At 33.0% G+C, this 16691-nt stretch overlaps 2 protein-coding genes across 3 annotated transcripts; both read left to right on the forward strand.

Moving 5' to 3' along the window:
- The first annotated feature begins 567 nt into the window (after nt 1–567).
- LOC11446796 (uncharacterized) lies at nt 568–4812 on the forward strand. 2 transcript variants are annotated; one of them, XM_024778030.2, is made up of 3 exons: nt 568–721; nt 2863–3324; nt 4459–4812. In XM_024778030.2, exons 2-3 carry the CDS (start codon nt 2881–2883, stop codon nt 4609–4611), a joined length of 597 nt encoding a protein of 198 aa, XP_024633798.1. In that variant the 5' UTR covers nt 568–721; nt 2863–2880; the 3' UTR covers nt 4612–4812. The 2 variants fall into 2 exon arrangements, with proteins under 2 accessions (XP_024633798.1, XP_003599262.1); XM_003599214.4 differs by lacking the exon at nt 568–721 and adding an exon at nt 736–2680.
- Nucleotides 4813–10785: 5973 nt separating this feature from the next.
- On the forward strand, nt 10786–16140 carry LOC11443810 (protein TAB2 homolog, chloroplastic). The gene is made up of 5 exons (XM_003599215.4): nt 10786–11407; nt 12895–12964; nt 14659–14830; nt 15083–15226; nt 15773–16140. Exons 1-5 carry the CDS (start codon nt 10911–10913, stop codon nt 16030–16032), a joined length of 1143 nt encoding a protein of 380 aa, XP_003599263.1. The 5' UTR covers nt 10786–10910; the 3' UTR covers nt 16033–16140.
- Nucleotides 16141–16691: the final 551 nt, after the last annotated feature.

Genomic DNA, 16691 nt, shown 5'->3' on the forward strand with positions numbered 1-16691 from the left:
TGTTAACTTGTGCCTTAAAGATATAAGGTAAAAATAAAAATGGAATGGAATTGAATTATAAATTATGTTTTGAAAAGATAAGATTTAAAATTTTCAGAATCTTGAATGCACAATTTCTAACAAAATATTTCTATCTTTAATTTTTTTAACTTATACTTCGAGGGCACATATTAGCACTTCCATCGTAATTTAAATATATAAAAGTGTCTACAAGTTTTTATGATGAAGTACAATTTGAGTTGGTACTTGGTAGTTATACACTTTTCACACTTAGGTAAGTTAGGTTATGCATATGAGTATAGTCATTAATGGTGTGTTTGATTTACGAGAGAAATTGTGAAGAGAGAAATAATTGAGAGAGAGTTTGAGAAGAGAGAAATAAGTGAGAAATAAGATGAATTTGATGGGTTGTTTGGTATAAGAGAGAAAGAAGAGAAATATAGAAAAGAGAAATATATTACTTTTTTGGATTGACAAATAAGCCCTAGTTTAAAAATATATTTACTTTACTTATATGTTTTCCGTTGAAATTTATTTTTTGTGTCACGTTAATTAACAACTTGTCACCATGAGTCCTTTTTCATGAAGAAAAAAAGTCAATCATTTTTCTTTTCTAAAAAGCTTGATAAGAAAATTCTAAACACGGAAACAGTAACCAACTCGCCGGAAAATCCATCGGAGTAGGTCGCCGGCCACCGGGAAACCCAACAAACTCGTCCAGGTTCATCTTTCTCCATTTTCGTAATTTCCTTTTCTTCTCCTGTATCACCCGCGGATACGATTCCTCCGCGATTCCCGTCCCCGACTTGCCGGAGAGCTCCATTCTCCGTACGGCGCTAAACTGACGCGACTGAGGATTCTAGCTTCGCACATTGCATTCAAATTTTGAAAATTGCGGTTTTACGTATAACTCTATATATGTGTATCTTAATTTAGGGGTTTTGAATGTTCAGGATTTTTGTCTCTTAAATTGAATTTTGGATTTTCTATGAATGGTTTACCTAGTTGTAATTTTTTTATTGATTGATTTTTCAAATTAAACATTGTATAAGTTCTTCGGCTTGTTGTTGCATTTGGATTCAATTCATAGAGGATTGTTCATAATGCATTGTTTGTATTCTTGACAAGTCATGGGTCTAAATTGCGATCACTTTACTCTGTGAATCATGATATTGCGGTCATGGTTACTCCTTGAATCATGATATTGTGGCAAATTGTGGCCGATGAGACCGAAGCTGCAATGCTATTGAGTAGATATCTAAAACTTTTAATATTGCTGTTGCTGATTGCAATTTAGAACCATTGCCTGAATGTTGAATATAAATCACTGTAACACCGACACTTCAGATGGAACTGGCAGGACATGGACATATGTGATACATTCGATTAATTCATTTTTTCAAATTTTAACATGTCAGTGTCGGGCCTGGTGTCTGTGCTACATATATAGAAATTGATATATTCTTAACAAGTTCTATAATGTCTTGTGATTGGTTCGAAGTTTCATGTAAACTTGAGCTTTGATCTGCGTTTTTTTACTGTTACAACGCATGTATAATTTTTTCTCTGGAACTCTTAGCAATGAACATGGGATTTTGTTCAAAATAAGTTCACTTCTCTGCATTTGGTATGATTCAGTCATTTCCACATTAGCTCAGAGTTATGAATTTGAGAGACATTATATTGTTTTACGTTTTATAAAATGGCTTGCGAGCTGTGAATACGGCGAATTATCTGTTTAAGACCTTAAGCTTTTGTGCATGCTAATGGCTTGTTTCTGGGATAACGGGGAAATGATTCTGATATCTGAACTTGTTTCTTTTATCCTGTTATCGATTAGGTCAAGAAACGATAGACCATTTACCTTTAAATTTCTCTCAATGGTTTGATCCGTAGTTTTATTTTGTCTTCATCTACCTCGAACTAGCTATTAGAATCATTGCTTGAATATTGAATAGAAACCATTGTAGCACCGACACTTCTAATGGAACCGGCAGGACACAGCCATATGTGATACATTCAATTAATTCATTTTTTCAAGTTTTAACTATGGTGTATGGTGTCGTGTCTGGTGTATGTGCTACATAGATAAAAATTGATATATTCTTAAAAAGTTCTATTGTGTCTTATGATTGGTTCGAAGTTTCATGTAAACTGTAGCTTTGATTCTGTGTTTTTTACTGTTACAAAGCATGTATAAATTTTTCTCTGGAACTCTTGGCAATGAACATGGGATTTTGTTCAAACTAAAGTTCATTTCTCTGCATTTGGTATGATTCAGTCATTTCTACATTAGCTCAGAAGTTATGAATTTCAGAGACATTATATTGTTTTACACTTTATAAAATGGCTTACGAGTTGTGAAGACGGCTAATTATCTTTTTAAGACCTTAAGCTTTTGTGCATGCTAATGACTTGTTTCTGGGATAATGGGGAAATGATTCTGATATCTGTTTTCTTTTATCCTGTTATCAATTAGATCAAGATAGACCATTTACCTTTAAATTTCTCTCAATGGTTTGACCCGTAGTTTTCTTTTGTCTTTATCTACTTCGAACTAGCTATTAGAATATAGTATATCTGGTCTATTCTCTCTACTGGTACTTTTATAGGTCTTCTCAATATATGTCCATGTTCCAAATCATCTAAGAGGAGATTCTACCATCTTCTCTACTATGAGGTTTATCTCAAATTTTTCTTTATAATTGTATTTCTAATCCTATATTGTCTTACGCAATCTCTCATCCATTGTATCATTCTCATCCCTTGCAACATTAAGTTTATTTTCCTTTTTGGACTCTTACCACATAATGTTTAGTTTCATTCACTTTAGCCCTAACATAAGAAATTTTTTATTCTTAGGTTTCATTCACTTGATACATGGAATCATCAGCTGAAGATTATGCTGCATTTGAAGAGAAAGTTCAAAGGACAGTGTACATTGACAACATGTCTCCACAAGTCACGGAATCCGTGATTAGAACTGCGCTTGACCAGTTTGCATCTGTGAAAAGTGTCAAGTTTATCCCCAACTCTCTAGGACCAAGCAGCATGCCACAATGTGCATTGGTGGAATTGGATTCTGCCAAGAAGGTCAAGGAAGTGATAGCAATGATTAAGCAGTATCCTTTCATGATGTCAGGGATGCCACGGCCTGTAAGAGCTCGTCCTGCTGTAATGGAAATGTTTGATGATCGGCCAATGAAGCCGAAGAGAAAGATGAAGTGTTGTTGGTTGGAGCAAAGTGACCCTGACTTTGAGGTGGCAGTGGAGCTGAAGAATCTTACACGTAAACATTCTTCAGAAATAGCACTCATGCACAGAGTAAGTTCATTCCTAATAATCATATTTTTCTTTCTCTTATTGCTATTACTATTCCAATAACTTATTCGATCTGCAGAGTAAGCCTCTAGAAGTAGATGTTGAACATATGAATGTCCAACTACATTTTTTTCTAACGGAATAGCAGTTAGTAGTAACCTTAAGCATGTTTATTGCAAGTATAAAACTTACTAGTAAGTTTGAGGGAGCAGCCGGTGGAAATGGTGATGTACCTAGTGATGCTGGATTTCTTTTAGACCATTAGCACATAGTCTTTATCACTTATACTGATGATAAGAGAGCTTAGGGTGAAATCAAAATAACAGAAAACTTTAGGTACAAAATTTTAAATAGGCAAAATGTCGAGATGGAAAAAAAATGGTCTTTTCATATCAAAAATATCAGAAACTATGGATTTCAAATTCTACGAGGAGGTGGAACTCAAAAAACTGTTTGGATCATCGGTTGATTTGTTAATACAGGATTGTGATAATTTATTTTATTTATTTTCAAGAAACTGGTTGTTACATCGGTTGATTTGTTTTATCACTACCATATGTCATGTGAAGCCAGTTTGCTCTATATAATCCATACCCTGACATTGTTCTGTGAGAGGAAATTACTGGAAGGAAACACTCATGTTTAAAATGTGTTTGTTGTGGGAGAGTTGAAGTAAAAAAAAAACCCTCCCTCTAAAAAAAAATTGTATGTTACTGATGCAAAAACTGAAATCAAAATGCATCCTTTTACTTCTTCTGGCTGAAGAACTCACTTTTTTCATATTTTTTAACAGTTGATAGTATATAAGTTTGAACTCTAAATGTTATTGCTTCGTAGTAGATTACACACACTCTTATTTTAATTTGTATGGAAGATCATCTAGTCACCTCTGTGGTGCCAAACTGACTTGTTAAATCATTAAAAGCATTGTTGTCAATCCGGATCGCAGATTATAACGGTTTATTCAAATTCCACTGCCCTATAGTGCTATATTGTAGCTAAAGCCACTATTTAGCAACACTTTATATTAACTCATGTACTGCCACGGATTAAAATTATGTTTGTTGATGTATTCTATGAGAGATTCTGTGTTAAGTTATTATTCTAAGTGTGTTTATTTGCATGCATTTTTTTTAGGTGCTGCTAAAAGAAGAAGAGAAGTTGGCAGCCCAGCAGGCTGAAACTCTTAAAGTACATTACAAAAAGTTTAGGATGATAGATGGCATTATGGGTGACAAAACTGCCCATACTTTGGCAAGAAAGTACAATCTGGCTGTTGCAGATGAGTGAAGGGTTCATTTGGATTAACTATTTGTGTAAATAGCATTTTCTTTATTTTTTTAGGATAAACTAATTTGCACCCTGTTACTGCTGCAAAAGAAATTCCATAGATACATGATAGGTATATAACATGCAATTTGATGCTTGACTAGTAATTGATTCTAATATTGTTTTCTTGTGATCAGATTCATTGTTAGTGTTTTGTGTAAATCGAATTTTTTTTCCATTGGAAAATACTAAAAATTGCCAAAAAATAAGACTCACACGAAATGCAATTATTGAAGTAGAGTTACTTTTCTATCCTTATGAACAGTTTTCTGGATTATCCTTTCTCTGTGCGTGGTAATCTATTCACTTAATTTGTAAAATTCTGCAGTGAAATTTTGGTACATAAAAAGATAGATGAGCTTTTAGAAGAACAATGTTATGAAATACACTAATTCATTTTGGAGAGTAAATCATCTTTCGGTTTTGCCATGGATGATCCATGCCCATTTTTTATATTTTTTATCACTGCTTAGTTTGACATCGAAATTTTTAATCTATACTAATAAATTACTCTGTTACGCACGTTCTAAAACATGGTTGAATATGGTCGAATTTAAGTGAAAGTGTTTTCCTCCTGGAACCTCATATCCCAAATTAAGGAACAACATAAAAGATTCATACCTTCCAATTACAAACATTTTGAAGAGCTGGAAAATATACAAACTTAAAAATAGTAGAATTTTATTTTGGTAGTCATATGTTTTGATGAAACTAATTTTTATGTGTGATTATTGCTAACAAAATTTAATGGCTTAGACCTTGACCTAGAGATGGCAATTCAACCCAAGTCCATCGGGCACCCGCAAAAAATACCCGCAATGGACGGGTAAATACCCGCACTTATGGGTATGGGGACGGGCTCGGGTAATTACCCGCAAACTTTAACGGGCATGGGCACTCTAATGCCCAGCCCGCATATATATATATATATATATATATATATATATATATCAAAAAGTCGCACCGCATATATGTATATACAAAAGTTAGTATGCAGTGGCAGAAATCAAGGATTAATTGGTTGAAGGAAGGCGACGCTAATTCTAAGTTTTTTCATGGTATCATGTCTTCCAGGAGAAGGTCGAACTCTATCATTTCTTTGGCATCTGATGGTGGTAGTATTGAAGGAGTGGAGCCTGTGCGTCAGTTGATCTTTCAACATTTTCAAAACAACTTCAAAAGGGGTGCACAGCCGCGGCCAGATATGGGAGGTTTGGTTTTTAAATTGTTGTCTATGTCGGAAGGGGCCGATCTCATCAAACCTTTCTTGTTGGAAGAAATTAAAGTAGCGGTGTGGGATTGTGATAGTTTCAAATGTCCCGGACCAGATGGTATTAATTTGGGGTTCTTCAAAGACTTTTGGGAAATATTAAAGATTGACTTATTGAATTTTTTTGCGGAGTTTTACCATCATGGTAAGTTAACTAAAGGCCTTAATTCTTCTTTCATAGCTTTGATTCCAAAGGTTGAAAGTCCTCAAAGGGTGGCAGATTTTCGTCCTATAGCCTTGGTGAGTAGTGTTTATAAAATTTTATCTAAAGTCTTGGCTAATCATTTGAGAATGGTGGTTGGAAGTGTGGTGTCTGCTTCTCAGTCTGCTTTTATAAAAGGTAGACAGATTTTGGATGGTATTCTGATAGCAAATGAATTAGTAGATGATGCGAAGCGTAATGATAAAGAGTTACTTATGTTTAAAGTGGATTTTGAAAAGGCGTATGACTCGGTGGATTGGGGTTACTTAGATGAGGTGATAATTAAAATGAATTTTCCAACTAAGTGGCGTGGTTGGATTATGGAGTGTGTTACAACTGCTACAGCATCAGTGTTAGTGAATGGTTGTCTGACCGATGAGTTTCATTTTAAAAAGTCGCACTCTAATGCCACATGATACATTGAACTCTAATGTTATTTCTGGATGACGGAGTTACCCACATAACTTTGGTGGTATGCTCTGCAATTTATGATATACATAATACATGACTATATTAAGTCAGAACAATATATTGTTGGTATTGAAAATAAATGTTTAAGATCTATGCAATTCATGTATATTTATATTATATCATGTAAACAACAAAATAAAATGTCCTATGTTTATTTTGTATCAAGTTCGCAATATTAGAGTTAATGTAATTTTTTTATCTCGCGATAAACCGCACCAACTGAACCAATCCAAGCCGTATTGGTTTGGTTTGGATGACTTTTTAAAAATCAACCTAACCAAATCAAGTCGCATGCTTAATTATCTCGTGGTTTGGATGACTTTTATGCTTAAAACCGAACCAAGCCGCACCGCGAACACCCCTACTATTAACGGTGCTGACGTAGAGTTCAATGTCAACTTCCACGCGTACAAGAACGATCATTACAAAAGTCATTACAAATTGATACACTGTCAAATCGATCCTTGAGTTATGTCACTCAAAATCAAATCGATCCCTGAATTATTTATCTTATATAACAATATAATCCCTGACAAAGTCAGATAAATGTTAAAAACTAAAATAATATGTTTAAGAGAGTAAATAAATTTTTTTTTTCCAACACTTAAGTTGCAACTAGTCACAATCAGAGTAAGTTGCATTTTTCACTTATTATCCTAGTTTATGCACATGAAACTGACAACTAGTTATACTACTATGGGTTAGAATGAATACATGCATACATACATACATACATAGATCATTATATCTTATTAATTTTCTGCAATTTAGACATGAAATTATTGTACACAGTATTTATGATATTTATTGATTTTTAGTGTGTTTTGGGGAACTTAGTAAATTCTAGGACTTCTGAATGGTGTTTTGGAAAAAAAGAAATGTGAGGTTAATATACATGAGCCTATGCATGTGTACTTAGATGTGTAAGCCCAGGATCATGCAAGCCCTAATTCTGAAACAAAAAGATATGAGTTATTTCAGTCATAAGAGCTGTAATGTAACGCTAAAAAGGAACCTCCTATTTCTACTAGAAGCCTAAAATAAAATAAGGGATTCCTCTAACCAGTTTCTTCACTACCTTATCGTTCCTTGTTTTCTATTGCCTTTTCATTGTCACTTCCTATTTAAAGTTTTACAATTCCACCAATATAACAAGGTTCCTTTGATTCCCCATGGCAGTCATTGTTTCTCATCTCATGTAGGATCACTTGATATTACGTAATTATACTTGATCATATATCAATATAAAAATTGCTTTGCAACGAGCAAAAACTTATCTTATAGAAAATTAATAAGATGCAATTATATATGCATTCTAACCCATAGTAGTAGAGCATGTTGTGAGTTCTATGTGCATAAACTATGATAATAAGTGGATGTTTAACCAAAATGAGTTTTGAACAATGTCCCTAAAGTTTTGATGATAACAATGTATAAAAGAACAATTAGATATGCTAATGTGTTCAAGTTTGCAGACCATATAATTAAATTCTAATCCTTAAGCCAAGTTTTGGTTATGAAACATCAAAACTCTAAATGTATAAGACAACATCTGAATCAAAAGAGAAGATTATAAGAATTTGAACAAGATCTAAAGAATGGTCAAGCAGAAAGTCAACATCTTGATCAAAAGAGGATTCTCTCTAAGAAGCGTCTAAAGATCAAATGTCTCTGATCAAGTTTCTCAACGACATTTAAATGATGCATTGACACTATCCATTTGAGGAAGCAGAAATTCAAATGACTACTCAACGACATTATCCATTTGAGGAAAAGTTTCTATGTCTCTGATCAAGTTTCTCAAGGACTCGTTTGATGCATTGACACTTCTTCAACAACAACTCTCTCATTCTCTCCTATATAAAGACCTGAACAATTTAAGAAAAACAACAGGACTTCCATCATTTAACAGGTGTCCTTACTCTGTCAAATTACACAACACACAAACACTTAGAGAAATTCTTACAAATTTCATATCTTAGAATTTCTTAAGTATTCAGAAGTCATTGAACTTAAATTTATTACACCTCTAATTGTATATCAAGTGTAAACACAATCTCTTTTCACATTAATCACACAAGATTATAATTTCTCAAACACACAGTAAGAAACTTCATTTTCTTAATCACACAAGAAATATACTTCTACAATCAGAGTTATTATGATTGTGTTTTTCTCACCTCTATGCTTCAATAGAAAATGCAACTTATTATGATTGTGCCCAGTTGCAACTTAAATGTTCGAAATTTACTATTTACTCTCTTAAACACATTTCTTTAGTGTTTAACATTTATTTGATAGTGTACCCTTCCTATTGGAGTATGACAAATAGTATTAGGGATCAAATTGATAAATAAGTTAAATAATTCAAGGATTGATTTGATAAAGAGTGTCATAATTTACAGACCAGCCTGATTTTTAATGAATAATTCAAGTATCGATTTGATAGTATAATAATTTGTAGTGACATTCGTTTTAAAAAAAAGTATAAAAAAACAATCATATTTTTTCGATCAAATTTGTCTCTGTACACATGGAAAGTGACTTGAAACTCCACAACAACGCATAATGTGACACATCAATATTATTAACGGCGAGACTTGACGAAGAGATTAATTCGATCGACATCTTTAAAATTCAAGGACCTATTAACTATTTCAAAAAATTCAAGAAAGAAATTAATCGATGCGTATATATTTTGGGATGAAATAAGATAGAGTAAATTATACTCCCTTCCCCTAAAAGAAGCTTGAATTACACTTTCATCCCCTCTTAAGTTAAAATATACACTCCCCTCCCTTGAAAAATAAAAGTTATACCCCCCCTCCCCCATGAGATGCTTGAATTACAACCTCATCCCTTAATAATTAAATATGCACTACAATATCTATTTTGACATAAATAAATATTTTTACGATATCTACTAATTTTAAAACACCATTCAAGGAAAACAAGCATTTATTTGTAATTTAAATGTCACTGATATTAAATTTAAATATTTTGTTATTAATTTTATAAGTGGATTCTCGGGTGAGGGTTCAATTAAGTCCCTCACCGGTGGACCATCTTAACAATAATTAAGAGTCATTTGATTAATCAAATACACAATTCTTATTATACACTGTATACACTGAATTACAATTCCATTCTCTGCTCTATTTCCTTCAGATCATATATGTTAAAAAAGGGGGAACAACTCCTTCCCCACCCAATTACTTCTTTACCTGTAACTTCTCTTTTATTTCTTTTTAATTTTGATGTTACTTATTCTGTTTTTTGGTTAGAAATTTGATTCTGCCAAAATAGAATGCAATATCAAATGATTCGTAGTTCACATTTTAGACCCTTGACTTTAACATGGGAAGTTGATATCAGACATTTGGGGTCTTCAGATTTTTCAGAAAATTAATCTTCCATTGGGTTGCATGCTTGATAGTGAAGATACAGTTTTCAATTTTACCATTGAAGCATAATGGGAAAAATCTGGAATTTGTAAAATTTTGCCATGGAATAAGGGACTGAATTTTCGTTTGTGTGGATGGACGAGAGATTGTGTTTCACATCAATTTTTAACCCAGAAATGGTTGTGAAAATAACCTGACCTTAGAGCCATGGTTTTTACTGGCAAGAGAGAAGATATTTGTGATATAGTGTAGATGGTGTACAACAAGATGTGTGTAATTTGATTAATCTGACGCCTCTTAATAGTGGTCCACCAGTGAGGGACTTAATTGGACCCTCACCCCAGAATCCACCAATTTTATAACTTAGAATATAAAATTCATTTTTAAATAATCATATTTTATCGACTTTGAGTAATTTTTCACTCGTTTTAGTTTTATTTTGTGTTGTTTTATATGTTATAATTTATAATATGGTTTAAAACTAAATGTTAATGAAAATGTGAATAAAAAATAGAAAAAAAAATATGAATATGAATATGAATTTGAATTTTGATTATATTAAAGTGGACCCACACTACTATTTTTCTTATGTGTACCTTTTTATTAGCTTAACTAATAATAGACCCGTGTTTTCGTATGAGTCACGTAACATTGAGGAAATCATATAAAAAATAATTACATTATTAATATTATCAAATATGTAAAAGATATTAAATGAAAATTATCAACATTATATTAATGTTCTATTAATTTTTTTTTTCTTATATATAAAAAGGTATGTTAAATATTTGAATCGTATGCAAGGAGTATAGTTTACTCACAACCCACAAAGAATAAAACATGTGGCAGTAGATAACTACCTCACCCACAAATCAGTTACACACATAGCATAGCCATAACCATAACCATAACCATGGCTACTCTAAGCTTCAACTCCACAAGAATCAAAACCCCATCTTTCAACTACACAAACCCCATCATCACCACCAAACTCTCCTCTTCAAAACCCATCATCAAATTCCCATTTTCCTCCAACAAAAACCACTTCCTTAAACTCCAAATATCTTCTGTCTCAGAAACATCATCAACAACAACAACACAGAAAGACATTGAAGAAGAAGAAGAAGAAGAAGAAGAGAAAGAAGACCCAACTGCTGAAACATGTTATCTTGACCCAGAAGCTGATCCTGACAGTATATTAAGCTGGGAGTTGGATTTTTGTTCTAGACCAATTCTTGATGCTAGAGGGAAGAAACTTTGGGAGCTTGTTGTTTGTGATAAATCTCTTTCACTTCAATATACTAAGTATTTTCCTAATAATGTTATTAATAGTATCACTCTCAAGGATTCTATTGTTGCTATTTGTGATGACTTGGATCTACCTGTGCCTAGAAACATTCGCTTCTTTAGGTAAATTCATTACTTTTACTACTTATTGTTTATGTTACTGGCTGTTTGGGTTGACTTATTTGAGCTTATGTACGTGCATAAGCACTCTGAGATTGTTTGTGAGAACTTATGTAAACAAGAAATGTTAAAACCCACTTGGGTTGGCCCGGTGGTATTGGCTTGGGACCTGGGAGTGCGGTTTCATGTTCGATTCCTTCTAGTGCCAATTTGGGTGGGGTAATTTAGCTTCCTAAAAAAAAATATACTTATGAAATGTCCATAAGTTGTTTTTAGCTTCTTTTCAGTAAACTGATTAGCTATGGACCTGTTTAGATTGACTTATTTGAGCTTATTTATTGACATAAGTTTTGTCAAACTGTTTGGGAGAACTTTTGAAAACAGCTTATGCCTTTTTTCATAAACTTTTTTCAACTTATATTTATAAGTTCTTCAAGACAGTTTATGAAAACAATTTAACTCTATTTTATAGTTTGCTGTAGAATAGCTAGCTTATGTTAGCTTATACAAAATAGTTTTTTTGTAGTTATTGTTTACTTATTCATTGGCAGTCGTGGTTTTAAATAGTGGTTGCGGTCCTTAATGTTACGGAGAATCACAGTCAAATGTGACTGATGAAGCTTCAATCGTGGTTGCGTTGCAGTTTCATAAATATAAAAAACCATTATGCCACGGCCTAGATTTTGGCTGCAAAACTTTATTTCAAACCCTGCAAGTGGTTACTTATTCTATTAGATACTTTTTGTTAGTTGTTACACTTGTAGGGTGAGAGTAAACCCTTAATTTAATTCCCAAAGTATATAAAAATAATTAGTCTTTAAAGTATATGAAGTTGTCACTGTATTCCTTGTTGTTGAGATGCCAGGGACTATCCCTAAAAAAAAAAAGATGCTACAAACTAATACGATGAGTTTTCATATACTTTAGGGACTAAAACGAATGATTTCATATATTTTAGCAGTTACTTACTATTTTTATATACGTTAGAGACTAAATTGGAAAAGCAATACTTCGTTAGAGCGACGATTACATGTGTGGTACTACTACTAAGCCCTCACCATAGGACACCATACGTCATCTACTCAACTACGTCTTTTGTATTTATTGGATAAAAAAACATGTCCCGTGTTGATTAGTGACGTGGCCTAAATAGAGTTTATAAAGTGTGTGCAATGCTCACCTTGCCAATCAGTTTTGTGGAGTTGAGTCAGGTCTAAAATCTAAGAATATTGTCTGAAAGCAATTTGGTTCAGTTTAAATAAGAATCATTCATTTATTTTCTCTGCATTTAGTTTCTTATGAAAAGGTATGTTCATGTGTGGTGTCTTTAAGACATGTAGGGATTTCACATGGGTAAAAAAGAATGAAAGTGTACTATAAGTTATTATGTTCTGCTCTATTTACTTTTAATATGCACCAAACATAACATGACTTACATGTTATATTTATAGTAAGGAATATTGATGAAGTGTATTTCTGTTGCATTGTAGGTCACAGATGCAAACAATTATTACAAAAGCATGTAAGGAGCTTGGCATAAGAGCTCTTCCCAGTAAACGGGTGAGTATGTTTCTGATTCTGCCGTGGATTTGACATTTCATTGCTCAGCAGAAAACTATATAGGTTTCCTTGCCGACAGAAATGAATTAGTTTGCTTCATGACTGACAATCTGAGACATTAATTGGCAATAAAACTAAGTGGTCTTGTAACGTGCATGCCAAACCTTGGATCAAAAAGCTTAGGGGATCAAAAAGCTTGGAAACAATGAAAATAATGTTTTGAAAGTTTGTGAATTTTCAAAAAGATTCAATCTATTTTTAAAACGTATTTTCAAAATCTTCAATATTGTCTTCTCTAATGTTTTATTTTATCAGTGGAAATGGAAACATGAAACACAAGAAGTAAACGGGCACTTAACTTGACCATTAGATGAAGGTTCCAATAATAGGTTCCATATGTACTTTTCTGTGGAATGTGGAATGTATGTATGCCCTCAAATTAACTTATGAAAGGGAAGGAGTTGATAAATATTGAACGAGATTAATGGCCATGCATTGTCAGAATAAATCAGTTCTACACTGACATCCAATGAGAAGCTTCCAATTTTCATGTCATACCATATACTCGAAAATACAGAGTGATGTCACTAAATAGTTGATTTTGATTTGATATCAGTATAAAACTTATTTACACTAACAATGTATAGCCTGAAAATCCATATTCAATTTAATCACTTTAACTATTTATATAAAGGAAAAATAAGGTTGGAGGGGTAGATATTTGATTGTGATGTGGCATCCTTGTAGAAAGGGGGAAATTTGTAATTGTAGTTGCATTGCAGCTGTTGTAGGTCGATGTTAGTTTGTTTGGATTGGCGTCGGAAAATGCCAAACGCTCAACAACTATTTTTTGTTTTGGCGCTGACATGCTTTGGAAAATTGCTAGTGCGCTAATAATAAAGCAACACACTGGTGATTTGTAGTCGCAATATAATGCAGTTTTTGTGACTGCTGTATTGTGGCTGATCACATTACGAGGTCTGCAATTTCAAACACTGTTTGGTAGACCGGTGCTAACTACAAAGTGTTGGTTAAGTTAGAGCATCCAAAAATCTGGTTTATTCCCCCCTTGTTTCTTTTTACATCTTAAATTGCCACATAATTTGTTGTTTGATTATGTGTCAGAATTCCCAAAAACAAAGAAGATCCATATTTGCCCCATCTTGTTGAAATCAGTAATTTTACATTTGAATTCATGTAACATATAGCTTAATGTTTCATCCAAAATATTGGAAAGCATACTCATCTAGACTGTTGGTTTTGATATTCTTAGACCAGAAATTCTAGTTGCTGTGTCAAACCAAGCTGCACATGGGTCATTTTTACAAAATCCAGAGTGCTTCACGAAATTCAAATTTACCAATAAAGTAATAAGAATATAGGTGGAATTTTCCCCACCTTCTAACATGACTTCGGATGTACACATTCGGAAAAAAACATAAATTTTGTGTAGTCCAGAAGTACACTTTCTGACAAAATATGTCGATCAGATGTACACTTCCAGAAACATGTGTAGATTTTTAGAAATGTGGGGGATTGGGGAAGGTCCTTCCTGACATCAGCTTTGAAATGTTTTTAAGTGACATTTGTTGCACAAAAGTAAAAGATAAAACATTTGAATCTTTTGGTGACTCTACTTCCTTTTCAGTGGTGCACCGGTGTATATTTTATACGCTTCATTTGATCATTTTCAGTGCTTGTCATTACTTTTATGGCTAGAGGAACGCTATGAGACTGTATACACGAAACATCCTGGATTTCAAAAGGGATCCAAGCCTCTTTTGCCATTAGACAATCCTTTTGCGACGAAACTTCCAGAAGATCTTTTTGGGGAAAGATGGGCATTTGTTCAGTTACCTTACTCAGGTAAAGTCATCAACTTTTATATCATCTCTTGCACATGTGTTTTCATTTTCATTTTCATTTTATTGATCATTTACTTTGCTTACACTGGTTTGAAGTTTAGACTGATAGCTACATTACATAGATTACAATTCTCTCATTTTTCGAAAGTCAAATGATATTCCTCTTGTTTTAGTACAAGGCTGTGCATGTTAATACTTTAAATTGTTTTCTTTAGATATATACATAGCTTAATTTCAATGACCTATTTTATAGCTGTTCGAGCGGAGGCCTCAGCTTCAGAGGAAAGATTTGGATACGGTTCTGGGCTAGATCTTGATTTATTGGGTATTGAAATCGACGAGAAGACCTTGATCCCAGGATTGGCTGTTGCATCTTCTCGTGCTAAAATATTATCAGGTAAGAAACTCCAGTTTTCATATTTTGTTCATATATATTATATTATTTTCTTCACAACAGATTCATTGTAACTATAATTAAAAATTACCTAGGTATTAAAAATGACTTTTATGCACTGAATTAATTAGTTATCATAGTCCTTCAACAAATTTATTGAAGAATTAAAACATTTCTTGAGCTCAAAAGTATTCAGCACAGAACTGCAAATACCTATGATGCTATCATACATTTTTAACATTAAAACTTTTAAATTTGTATATAAATGTTGACAAAAAAGCTGGACCAGTGTTCTCAATAAAATTTATAGACAATAAACACTTCAGTAAGTGCTTTATAGAGCTTTTTTCAACAAACCCTAAACTAACTTATGAAAACAATGAAAATAGATTATCCAAATGCCTCCTTTGATTGTAGAATTACATTATACATAAGCTCTAAATTAAGCTATTTACTCAAACACATTATTAATGTGTGCTATATCATGATCAAGTATGCTTCTTGTAGTTATCATTTACTTTTATTAACCCTCACCATTTACTGTCACAGCTTTTATGAATGGATTGGAGCTCTGTTCCATTGAAACGGACACTGCTCGCTCTAACCTGACTCTTTCAGTTGGAATTTCGACTCGGTATGTATATGCGACCTATAAGAAAAGTCCTACCTCAACTAAAGAAGCTGAAGCTTGGGAAGCAGCTAAGAAAGCTTCTGGAGGTTTACATTTCCTAGCAATCCAAGATGAGTTAGATTCTGAAGATTGTATTGGCTTCTGGCTTTTGCTAGACTTGCCACCTCCACCTGTATAATGATGATATCGTACAAATTATTATGACGGAATTTTGAAAGAACAAAATTATTACAATAGAATCACTAGATTTCAGAAGTTTTACCTAAGGCTACAAAGTTTTGTTGTATTATCATTTTCAACCTTTTACTACCTCTGCCCTTAAATATAAGCATCATTTGAGAAGGAAAAAAAATTTGTCCTTAAATATAAGTTCTATTTTAAATTTCGAAATTCATTATTATTTATAAGATAAATTATTCAACTTAGTAATATTCATATACAATGTGTGTACATTATTTATATTTCTAACTTTTCTTAATATTTGTGGAAAATGCTCAAAAGGGTTAGTATAAAAGACTTTTTTTACCAAATAAAATTTGTTATGGTACTCTTTTCCCAAATAACAACGGAGCCTCCTATGTTAAGTCGCTTTTGCAGTTTTGACCCCATGTTAATTTTGATCTAGTCAACGCACACGTGTGTAATTTTATGGATGTCAATATATGTTTTTGACTGTCTCTAGCAATTGTAGCCCGCCTGATTTCTACACATGCCTTTGACAGTCTCTCTTCTAATTTTTGCAAGACAAATGCTTCTATTATCCATTGTTACCATGCTCATCACCATCTCACTCAAAACTTTTTGTCAGTCAATAAAATGGTAGATTAGAGTCTCACT

Source organism: Medicago truncatula, chromosome 3 (genome assembly GCF_003473485.1).
Source record: "Medicago truncatula cultivar Jemalong A17 chromosome 3, MtrunA17r5.0-ANR, whole genome shotgun sequence".
Taxonomy (NCBI): domain Eukaryota; kingdom Viridiplantae; phylum Streptophyta; class Magnoliopsida; order Fabales; family Fabaceae; genus Medicago; species Medicago truncatula.